The sequence below is a fragment of the Antedon mediterranea genome, chromosome 1 (assembly GCF_964355755.1).
Source record: "Antedon mediterranea chromosome 1, ecAntMedi1.1, whole genome shotgun sequence".
In the NCBI taxonomy this organism is placed as follows: Eukaryota; Metazoa; Echinodermata; class Crinoidea; order Comatulida; family Antedonidae; genus Antedon; species Antedon mediterranea.
The window spans coordinates 8646547-8659849 of NC_092670.1; the positions used below are offsets into that span (position 1 = coordinate 8646547).

General features: G+C 32.1%; 1 protein-coding gene across 1 annotated transcript in view; it reads left to right on the forward strand.

Annotated features, from left to right (window-relative positions):
• LOC140040965 (uncharacterized) overlaps positions 1–13303 on the forward strand; it is a 50098-nt gene that overhangs the window by 24852 nt on the left and 11943 nt on the right. The window contains exons 12-16 of the mRNA XM_072087273.1: positions 5093–5227; positions 6342–6476; positions 6817–6951; positions 7213–7347; positions 13015–13149. Coding sequence (XP_071943374.1) covers positions 5093–5227; positions 6342–6476; positions 6817–6951; positions 7213–7347; positions 13015–13149 — 675 coding nt within the window. The remainder of the gene's footprint in view (positions 1–5092; positions 5228–6341; positions 6477–6816; positions 6952–7212; positions 7348–13014; positions 13150–13303) is intronic.

The window sequence follows — 13303 nt, forward strand, 5'->3', positions numbered from 1 at the left end:
TGGAAAATGAAACAAAATTATCAGAATCAAAGTATTTAATGAACACATGATGTAATTTCGACAGTTTGAAAAAGAAAATGGATTTTGCAAATAATATTTTTATTTATTACATATTTCTATGGTAACAAAAAGTTGAAAATTGTGTATTTATTATACAATTAACTGGTGAAAAAATGGGCATGATGTGATTTATAATTAAATTGTATGTTAGATTTTGTGTATTTTTGCAATTAACCAACATAATTTTTTTTTTACACGTTTCCATGGTAACAAAAACACATTTTCCATAAATTTTTAAAAATTGTGTGTTTATAGTATACAATTAACTAGTGAAAAAATGGGCATAATGTGATTTATAATTAAAGATTTGTATGTATTTTTGCGATTAAAGGACATCTTTTTAATAATTAATCATTTACTATAATATCTGATGAAAGAACAATGAATGAGCGGCGTTTTTTGTAAGAAATAGTTCTTGTTTAATTTTGCAATCATTCATTCAGTTATCCAACATACCCTTGGTGTCAATTTCTATTCAGATTTAGCCATCAAGAGTCACTGTATTAAAAATCTACTTCTTTCAATATTTACTTTTTGCATCTATAAATCGTGTTTAGTAATAAGAAAAGAAAAAGAAACAAAATCAGGAATCAAAAATAATTTGGAGATTATTTTACTATGAATTAAAGCATTTATTAACAAATGAATTTATGAATAATTTACATAAGGCTCAGAAGAAATGGACGAATAACCTAAAAGATAAATTATTAAAACTATCTAAAGACTTGATGTTAATAATTTAATTATTTTATCGATTCCTTTTTCTTTCTTACCTTATCATAATGGACACAAATCCTGCATATCAACGTAAAATCTGTTTATAAGCATCACATACAGTATACTTTTTTAAGATGACAATAGTTCAAATACATGTAGCATGTCAATATAATCTGTATGTATTGGTATTTGTTTAACATATCTTTCTATATTTGCATTATTTTATATCGTATACGTGTCAATTTAATCTATAGGTATGTGTATTTGTTCAATATATATACTTCTATACTACTATAATATGTTATACCGTAAATACAAATTGTAAGTAGTAGTTGTACTAAGATGACATCGGGTATGAAGCGTCTCACATACACACAGAGCCAAAATTGCATCTTGGACTTGCACCGTGTATGGACTCTCCCCTTACGGTTTCCATTAAATATACCATTTCATGCTATCATTCTAAATAACTAACTTTCAACCTACTGCATTCCTCTTTTTTTCATACATCCATCTTATCTTGGTGAAAAGGGAGGATACTACATTTTCCTCCCCTGAGTTTATAGCCTCTCTACTCGAACACAAACTCGAACACAAATAAGATCACAAATAATAATAATCATGTATTTTACCGCCATTTTTCATTTCTACATTTTAATTAACATCGTATCTAAAATTTTAAATGAGAAAATATATGGGTCATTCCATCTCAGTTCACCCAAAAAAAATGGAATTTTAAACCCTACCTCTTCCAATTTTGATGAAATTTGGTATATGGGTGATTCATAGCAATTAAAGCCAAAATTTCAAATTTTAACTTTATCGGACCAACGGTTTTCAAGTTATCGCAATTTCAATTTTCGGTTTTTACGCAAAAAAGCGCGCGGCCGCCACGTTTCAAAGAGCTGTATCTCTGGAACTATAGGTTCGATTTTAAAAACAAAGGTATTTTTGTAAAGGGGAGACCATAAGGAACCTAAATATACTAATTGTGTGTGTTTTATGTTAATTTTAAGTTGAATAAAACTTTGACATATATTTTGACCTTGAAATTGACCCCGTGGAACACGCCCGATTTGTTGGTGACTATCACGAAAAATGTAGCCCTACGTGTCAACTACAACATATAAAAAAATTGGAGGGGTTTTTTTCTTTGTTTCCATGAAATTACAATTTGAAGTTGACATACCTCTTCCTTTTAGTGTATTTTTGGTGTTGTTATACTTATACACAGTGTGAACACTAACTGTTAAGGTGTCTTATTGTTACGCTTTCTCATCAGGCCCACTTAAACAGTAGATATATTTTGATATGAGAAATACTGGGTAACTCAAATACTTTTCAAATCAATTTTGACACATAGTTTAGTGTCCTTACTATGTTATTATGCACATTAACATATGCATAATAAGTGATTGCAGAGAACATACAACAGTCACTGTATATGCCTTTTTAAAGGTTGCCATCCCCTATATAAAAACAAAACTACCAACCATGAAAAAAGTTCATTATTCACAGATGGATGTGGCGGCCAATACAAAAACAAATATAACTTTATTAACCTTTGCCACCACCAGGAAGATTTTGGTTTAGACGCCGAGTGGAATTTTTTCGCTACATCACATGGCAAGAGTGCGTTTGATGGCATAGGTGGAACAGTTAAGAGGCTTGTCACTAAGAGAAGCTTACAGCGTTTGACTGAATGTCATATTATCACATCTCTCAGTATGTTCGACTACTGTGTAATTTTTTATTTTTATTTTATGTCTTTAGGCAATGTGGCCAAGGATTATCAATGGTGAATTAATCACTGTCCTATCAGATAGGTGGTAATCCCCCTGATACAGGGGCTATTGTGTGAACCAGTTCACCGGGGTAACCCCCTACTCTTTTTCGAATAATGAACTGGGTTCTTTAAAGTACACACATGTTATAACTGTGTACACTGGACCTACAGTTTATAGTCCTTATCCGAGAAGACTTGTTCCACCACCAGAACGGAGCGAGTCGGCCTCGAACCCTTGCCGATGTTGTTGTTGGCTCTTTTAGGTACGGTAAACGGCGCCCCTGCCTTAACCGCTCGGCCATATGACTCGCTCATATGGACATTCCAGGCATCAACTTTTTTCATGTGGGAATAGATGAGGTATCTACTGTGGAAAAAGAAATAAAGCCGAGATTCAACCTCGCCCAGACCATCAAGGGTACATTACAATATCATCGCTTTGTTCCCGTTTCTCTGGCACAGATGCAGGTCTACAAACTTAGTACCCAGATAAACCCTCCGGATGTGGTAGTGATTCAAGAATCTTTCAGTGATGAAAATGAAATTGTTGCTGATACACAACCCACCATTATTAGAATTCAGAATTTTGTGTGCTGTAGTTATGATGGTGTCCCATGGATTGGTTTGGTGGTGGATGTCTCACTCTCAGAAGAGTTTGGGGATTTTCAAATTAAATTTATGCATCCTCATGGGTCAGCGAAAACCTTTTATTGGCCGTCCAAAGAAGACTGTTGTTGGATTCCTGAATCAAATGTACATTGTATTATAGCCTCTCCGTTTATAAAATCCTCTTCGACTAGGAATTAAAGTATTTCCCAAAATGATCGCCACAACATTTCTAAATACTGTTTGAATTGTCCAGATGACAAGGAGTAAAGGCCAGACATAGACAATTGTAACATTATAATAATATTTAGTTTGTAAATAAAATTAATTTTGGAATACATCAAATTGACATTGAAGTAATGCATGGACAGACACCAAAAATACACTAAAAGGAAGAGGTATGTCAACTTCAAATTGTAATTTCATGGAAACAAAGAAAAAAACCCCTCCAATTTTTTTATATGTTGTAGTTGACACGTAGGGCTACATTTTTCATGATAGTCACCAACAAAACGGGCGTGTTCCACGGGGGAAATTTCAAGGTCAAAATACATGTCAAAGTTTTATTCAACTTAAAATTAACATAAAACACACACAATTAGTATATTTAGATTCCTTATGGTCTCCCCTTTACAAAAATACCTTTGCTTTTAAAATCGAACCTATAGTTCCCGAGATACAGCTCTTTGAAACGTGGCGGACGCGCCCTTTTTTGCGTAAAAACCGAAAATTGAAATTGCGATATCTTGAAAACCGTTGGTCCGATAAAGTTAAAATTTGAAATTTTGGCTTTAATTGCTATGAATTACCCATATACCAACTTTCATCAAAATTGGAAGAGGTAGGGTTTAACTCATTGGGTGATCTGAGATGGAATGACCCATATGGTTAATATAATGAATTCTGGCATCTTATTATGTAAATATACCGGTATTTTAACTACTCTAAACACTTACTTTTAATTGTCACAAATGTACTTATATGTATATAATATATTCATCAATGAGAATTTAAATAAACGTGAGAAGAACTCACACAAGACAAAAAAAAAAAAATCTACTTTGTGAAACATTTTCTATTGTCGTACATCCTAATTCTATCATAAACCTACTCTTTTTGTAATCTATTATTATTATATGAAGATTATTATATGAATTTTTTAATTTCCTTCTTTTTTAAAACAATTATCATTATTCGGACCTAAGGGCCCCATAATTGTCAAATAGTGTATTTTGCTGAATATTATTTTTTTATTTAAAGATGTATTGTCCCTTTGACTAATTCCAAAAAAATTTTTTTTTTAATTTTGAAAAAAAGTGGGTCATTTTGAAGTATCATAATAGTTATAAAAAAATTAGTCGAAAAAAAAAAAAAAATTAACCGAAATACAGATGTTTTTTTGTTCAAAAAAAAACTTTGACTTCCAGTCAAAGTTTTCAATCAAAACATATCTCATAATGCAACGCACTTATTTGGCTACTCTGTATGCATAATCATAAAACTTCCTTGCGATCTGTGTGAAAACACCTTCTCAACCGTGAGAAGTTGTAAACAATCCTAATTAGCATAATGCATACTCATGGTTTGAAATCTGTGTTTACTTTCGCTTGCGACGATTTCCTAGATGAAATGTAATCTAATTAATTTACCTGTTAATTACGTAAAATTGTTGTTTTTGGCTCGAATTTTCGACTTAAAGTGAATAACTTTAATATTACTTTGATATGGCCAATTTAAATTTAGAATATTTTTTTTTTCATTTTTTGTGTTTCAAGGGACACTACATCTTTAAGTTGTTAACAAATTATCATCATCATATTGCAAATGTTTGTAGGTCAGTACTCACACCTTTTTAAAATCTTAAAGCAAAATTCCAATTTATAGCTAGTTGTAAACCAGTAGACTTATTATGATTTCTTGCAGGATGGAAATACCCCACTACATCAATATCTGAGCATGTTCAATACAGAGTTTGCTGATCATCTAAAGGAGGATGTTATTAAATTAGAGATACTAAATATACTTGTACATCAAGAGGCTTTAACCACAACAAACAAAGTAATTTACATCAAATGCAGATGATTTAAATTAAAACCTTTTTAAAATCAATATTTTGACTCGGAGTCTCCTTATAAGGCACTGCCTGAGTTTCAATCAGCCTTTGCAACAAATAAAAGTTGAGCTTAACTGAAAAGTGTGAAATATATAACAATATAAGAAATAAATTTTAATAGATCTTGTGGTGTCAACTAAATATTTCTGTGCACAATTAAATAAAATTTGAGGGCGTGTTGGACATTGGACTACTAATCGTGAGATCGAGGTTCGAATCCAACTCCCGCCGCATTGCTTGTATCCGTAGGCAAGATACTTTACTTACGTTTGCCTCTCTCCACCCAGGTATATAAAATGGGTACCCGGGTTAGATCAAGACACAACTTTGCGCTGATTACTAGTTGCATTATGGGAGTATGTTTCAATACGTGTTTGACAACAAAAAAATGACTGGGGTAATAATGTTTTAGCGCTTAGAGGTTTCACATTTTGCTACCTATATAAATTCAGGATATTATTATTATTAAAATAATATTGTTGAAAGAACAGTTGATCCAAAAATAAAGATATTATAAATTGTAAATAGGAGAAGAGTCTTGATCAAGTAAATATTTATCCATTTTGTTAACACTGGTGATTCGTTCCTTTTTAAGGGCATTATTATGAGAGAAATAGTAGATAGTAATTTTTAACATGATGTAAATTTAGAGAATTTGAGGTCTTGTTACAAAATTTACATCTGTTTGATTGAAGTTATAGTAGGTGGAACGGCTTTTTTTTAGGGAATAACATTGATTAGTTTTATTTGTATAAAATGGTACTTTTCATTTACTTTCCTATTTTGCAATTTTAATTAAATCACTGTTTATCCTTTGTTCAAAGATCTGTACAATAATACATGTATCATGTATGATCATCAGCATATAAGCTGACATCACATTGAAGATTTATCGACAATATAATTATTAACAGTTTTAACTGAAAAAAAAAAATGTTTAAAAACATAATCAGGCTGTTATTTTAATTATGCTGTTTGTAGATCAGTACCAATCTTAAATTAGCAAATGACCTTTTTTAATATCATCTTATTTTAAATTATGATTATGATTAATTTCAGGATGGAAACACCCCACTACATCTATACCTGAGCATATTCACTACAAAGTTTGGCTATTATCATATGCATCGTGGTATTAAATTAGAGATACTGAACAGTCTTGTACATCCAGATGCATTAACCATATCAAACAAAGTAATGTAACATAAATCATGTAAACAAGTAATTTTAACCTTAAACATGTACTATATATATATATATATATACACATTTATAATAAAACTAAAATATTGTAATGTAATAAGGTAACATAATTTTGCATTATTATCATAGTATTACACATTGTGACAGATACATTTGCAAAATAATGAAAATATTACTTTTATATAAATTGTTTGTTTAATATGTATGAATTGAAACTATTTTTTGAATAATCATCACAGCCATTTTTAAATCTAAGTACAAACATGCCAATGTTATATCATCTAGTTGTATTAAACCATTAGAAGAAGTAAATGATTATGATTTCTTGCAGGATGGAAACACTCCACTTCATCTTTATCTGAGCATATTCTATAAAGGGTTTGCCTTTTTAATGATGGAGCGTGGTATTGAATTAGAGATTCTGAACAGTCTCATACATCAAGATGCATTAACCACAACAAACAATGTAATGTACAATAAATGTTAACAAATACAATTGTTTTATTAATTTAATAAAATTAAAGTATAGTGTATCCTACATTGCATTATTATCATAATTATTGCATAACATATATTACTGTTGTTTTTATAATGAATTGTAGTTTTACAATGCATACATTTTCAATTATTATCATTGCAGCTGTTTAGTTTAGTACTAGAGCCATTTTTACAATCTTAAAGTAGCAGCATGCCAATGTTATATTATCTAGATTATGATTTATTGCAGGATGGAAACACACCACTTCATCTATATCTAAGCATATTCTATAGAAGGGTTTTATTTTATCCAAAGGAGCGTGGTATTGAATTAGAGATACTGAATAGTCTCATACATCAATATGCATTAACCACATCAAACAAAGTAATGTACAATTTTATGTTTTTTTATTGAACCATGTTTCATAATAGACCAGTCGGATCTGGAGGCAGGTGTCACTTTTCTGCAGAATTTTCCAAACCAACTTTTTCTAGTGCATTTTTTGACGTAGATTACGAATCTGGTTGTTGATCGGACTAACGTGGGGGCTTTTTAAAGATATAAACGTTTAAAATCTTGATTTTTCAGAGCCGAAATTAATCAAAATAAAACAAATTTAGACAATAGAGGGCGCACTTTCTATATAATCATGAGTAAATTGGATTAAAAAAGACTTCGTTGCTGTGAATTTTATTCACGTAAATGTGAAAATAATTTATAAATCTGATCGGTTTTATATGCTGAAATTGTTTTAGTAATACACTGTGTAGTATAAAGTTAGTTAGAACTTTTCATTTTCGCGTTTTCAGTGATCAAAAATGATATTGTCTAGGCCCGAATATGAATGCTTCCAGCGTACGACGTATGTAAACAAAGGACGTGTAAACCGCGATGACCGCATATAAAGTTCGCTCAAGTGAATAGTGGGTAGGCTTTTACTAGCCTAGCGTATTATGACCGTATGCATGAAACATCTTTCTCTAGCTTATTTTGCATGCAGCGCTAGCTTTACATAAACATGTGTACTACTGTTTTTAAATTTTTTTCCCCCGATTTTTAGGTGGTGTAGGCCTAGAACTTATATTATTATTATATTAGTATTACTGACAGGCTTCTAGAGTAGGCTACTACTACTAGGCCTAGTACTGCTGTAGTAACTAGTTGGCATAACAATAGCGTAGGTGTAGATGTATTATGGTGTCGTGTGTGTAGTCTTACAGCTAAAACATTTATTTTTGTATAAATAAATCTAATAAATGCTGTGTACTACTACCCGTATATTCAGCTGATTATAACAATACATTCAGCAACCCTATCAACCAACGATTTCTCACAGGTGACATCATTGTTCAGGTGGAAACATTGTGAAAATACTACAACGATATTGAATGTATTATTTATTACGAAAGCTGCATCTAGCATGAACATATTTCCTCTCTGACTCAGATCATGTTTTAAACAATAAAAGAAAATAAGGTTGCCCTAAAGAACTAGCTGTAGAAAATCACATAAAACAATAAACATGGCTATATCATACCAAATGTATTCTACAAAATAAACAGCCAGCATCATATAATAATTATGGTTTAAAATGTCAAAGACCAACTGATAAATGTGGAATTTGCGTGTATGGTGGTTTGATTCCATAATAGTAATACTGTATATTGATGATGCCAACTATTGCATTTTCTATGTATATGTACAGGCGCGTAGCCAGGGGGGTTTTATGGTTCGGGCGAACCCCTATTCCCGACATGCCCAATACCTCACCCTCATCTCTGAAAATCCTCCAAATACGTGCCCCAAACAGTACAAAAGGTTAATTTGAAAAATTCGTTCGTGAATAACTCGATACCCTCTTCACTGTATGAGCGTATGTCGAGCGATACGTGTCTGTAAATTTACGAGTTGCAAATGAATTGCCGATTTTCACCTGAAATCCCTTGATGTAACATGATATTGATGCGTGTATCGTACTCATAAAGTGAGCTGGGGCACGAACGATTCGTACAAAGGACACCGCCAGACAATAGCGTGACGTACCTATATTGTTTAGATCACGGCAGTCAGCATGCATAAAGTATACCGTAAATCTTCTAATTGTAACCCTGGGTTATTATATTATTCTTTGATTGTTTTTTAGGGTGGGTTACTATTAGAAAGGGATTACTATTAGAGTAGTGGTTACTATTACTTGAAAATAGTAACCCACCCCCAACTATTCCGGTCAGCAGCTCATAGCAAAATAATAAAACAGTACGGATAAACACATTTGTTTGAACAGAACTAACTAACTAACTAACTAACTTATAAACTCAAAAACACTCAATCCTCCCCCCACACCCGAGATCAACATGCATTATCTCCTTATTACTATTAGAGTAGTGGGTTATTATTATAGATTGACTATTGACTGGGTTACACTATTACTATTAAAAGGAGGGTTACTATTATTAGAGTGTGGGTTACTATTAGAAGATTGATTAATATTTAATTTCTTCAAATTTCTGTAAATAAATATAGGTAGAGCTATAATAAGCATTGAATTTGCCTTCTCACACAAAGTGCTTTTTTTGGGGATTCCCCTAGACGTACGTACGTTGACATTGAACTTGAACGCAAGTGAATGATCAAAAAAGGTACGAATACGATCGTTTTGGCTTGCTCATTGGTAGCATGCTGCATGAGAGTGTCTTTTCCGACTAATTAGAGGTGCTATTTATCATGAATGTTATGTGCGAGAGTATACCATTTCCGGCCATCTAGAGGTGTCATTTAACCAAATTTGCTTCGCCCCTCCAGATTTAGGATGGCTTTTAGGTAAGGGTGGAATTAAACGACTTAAAACTCATTACAAACGTATCAGATTAACATAATTCGTTTTTGCTGTAGCATACGTCGATACACAGTACATAACGTAACCGTCAGTAAACTTCGCCTGGAAAGTAATACTACGACACATTTTGGTCCCTGGATGGAATATGATATCACGCGTTTGGACACAACGTTGAACGATTCGTACAAAGGGATACCGCCAGACAAGTGCGTACCTATTGTTTAATAGTTGGATAGCTGGCAATAATGAATGCATAATAGCCCTCTGGACGTACTCGCGGTCAATGGAACGTCGCGGTTTTCTAGGCGCTGAAGCTACGAAGTGAACGCCAACGATTTTTACAGTATTCCCCGACTCGACAAAAAGTACCTGTGTTCCCTCCTTCCCAGATATGGGATAGGCTCCCCGACGAGGGGATAGATAGAGCCCATGCGGATACACAGTTGATGATCTTAACCTGGATGTTTTACTATTTTCATGAGATTTAAAACATATGTTTTCTTAGAATATGCCAATTGCGCATTCTTTTGACATCATACTTTACTAACTTATGACGTCATAGGTACGTTATATGGTAATTTAAATATTAATTGGAAAGTTTAATACCACATTTAAATAGCGGGTATTCTGAATTTATGCTAATTAACCTTTAGTTTTTGATGTCTGACCGTATCATGTTCATTTCAACAGGAAAATGTTAGAAAATTGTTTTCCTGCGGTTTCTACATTTTTTTTAGCATAGGATAATGTCATTTAAGCAGTTATAACATAATATATGACGTCACAACTACCTTATGACGTCATAGTTACGTCATATGGTAATTTAAATATGCTAGTTTGAAAGTTTAATGTCACATTTATATTTACTCGTAATGCACTTAGGTGGTCTAAAATCAACCGTTGAGGAGATATGGGAACTTCAAATGGTAAATGGCGGCCATTTTGAAATTATGCCAATTAACCCACTTTCCGGTGTCCGATTTCGATAAATTTTGGATATGATGTTTATTTGGACCATATCAACTAGACAACACATTTCTGTTGCATTTAACATATCTAAACGATTTCCTCTTCATAAAATGACTTATTTGACCTAATTTGAGCTTTGACCCTTCATATCTCAAAAACGCCCCCTCCCCGTCGCCCTTCATATTCGTATTCTACAGCCAAAATTACCCCAGAAAAAATACATGAAGTAAATTCTGAAAAAAGTGACACCTACACCTCAAATACGACTGGTCTATAAGGGTAGGGAAATACATATCATAACAATTCAAATAAATAAAACTACAATAAAATATATAAATTGTAATACAAGTTCCATAAAATTCAAAATTAGCTTTAAAATTATTTAAATTTAATACAATATTTCGATATATACACAAAGGTTCAAAATGCAATGTATTTAAAATATTGCATATTGCACTATTACCATTATATAGCATTTTACCATTGAAAGATTTTGTAAACTTTATGCTAAGAGACCTTGGAAAAAAAGATCAGAAATTAAACATATTCAATCTTTATTAAGATTAGGATCTGTATTACTGAACATCAGTTTTTTCTTTTAATTTATGTTTTAAATTATTATTTTGTTGGAGACATGAACATTTTTGTTGGTTTTCAAGAGCTATCTGCTCTATCATTTCAGTGATTTTTTAATATATTTAGTTAAGACTTCATGTGTGTTTATGCATATTTTTCTTGTTTTACATATTTGTTTAGTTAAGTTTGTGAGTTTGTAACTTTTTATTTATGAATGCACCAATGGTCATTGATTGAGTGCCACCGATCTAAAGGTGTAAGTTCAAATATATAAATAAATGGCACATGTGAAGTAAATACATTTGCAAATTGGAGACAAAATATATTACTGTTATTTTTTTATTATGAATTAGGTTTAATAATGTATGATTTGATACTACAGTAGGACCTCTTCTTTGGGACATCTCTATTCAGAGGATGCCCCCTATTAGGGAGACACTTTCCGACAAAAAAAGGGGAAATATAAGTTTTAACTTGACAGTCAAATGTACAGTATTTTTGAAAGGATGACTGCTAATTATTATTCATTTTGGTATTTATGTATAGTTTTTTCCTGCGAAAATCCCTATTAAAGGGACAATTTCAGATTTTGGTTAGTGTTCAAATGGTTCTACTGTATTCTTAAATAATCATCATTGTACTTGCTTGTATACTTGCTCAATTCTGTAATTATTGCCTTAGTTAGTTAGTCTACCAATCACAGTACAGTAGTCTAACAATCACATTTTTTTCTGGAAACTAGAATTGTAAGAATGATTTGCAGAACATCAGATAAAAATAATGTGGGTTGTCATGGGGCGGGTGGGTACGTAAATATGGATTTTGAATCAACCAATGATAGGGACGTAATTTTAGTTTCAAAAGAGTAGGCCTATGTATAAAACGAGTAAGACTTTAGTTGAAACTGCTGAGATAACACTTTTTGCAGGTTAAAATTTAATTTTGACAGGGTTATTATCAAATTTTTGTGTTAACATTTATAAAGTCTAGGCCTCTACCTATGCCTCATATGAGCGGACTGCAAAATAAAACACCAATATATACCACCATCAGGTACTATAGGCAGCCAGAGAGCATGGTCAGAGTAGGAATTAATATAATTCATATTAACTCTGCATATTAATAAGATCAATTGTATGATTGTTTGTGGAGAAGCAGCCTCAATCAAGCAAGACAAGTTGTACTCTTCTAGCTAGGGGAAACATCATCAAATGTTTTACTAAACTACCTACTGTAGGCCCAGAATCTTTCATCATCACATCATTTCACAACAAACAAGTTGGAGTTTGTGTACCCAGACGTACATGTTGGGCGTTCACGTTGTCAAAATGCATACACATCATCTTAGGTGTTGAATCTCTGAAATTTCTAAGCATGTATAATAAAATATTTCCAAGTAAGTAGTCAATCGCATGTGGCTGAACCTGGTTAACTGGATAATTGTAGAAACCATAAATAATTGAATGTGTTTTTCTAGATAATACTGTGTTTCGAGCTAAAATATTATAGGTATACTATTCTTTGACCATTTTTTTGTTTCTGTCTTGAAACCCAACTACTGTTTGTAGATCAGTACTAGAGCCATTTTGTAAATGCTAAAGTAGCGACATACCAATGTTATATCATCTAGTTGTAAACCATTATAAATAGATTATTATGATTTCTTGCAGGATGGAAACACTCCACTTCATCTTTATATGAGCATATTCCATAAAGGGTTTTACTATTATCCAAGGGAGCGTGGTATTGAATTAGAGATACTGAACAGACTTGTGCATCAAGATGCATTAGCCACATCAAACAAAGTAATGTACAATAAATCACAATAAAACACAATATCAAAAAATGATAGTAGATAAATTTTAGATAATGGCAGTCAGTAAATTCTACTACAAATACAATGTATGTATGTATGTATAATATATATATATATAATGCATCTGTCAAGGGGCGTTTATT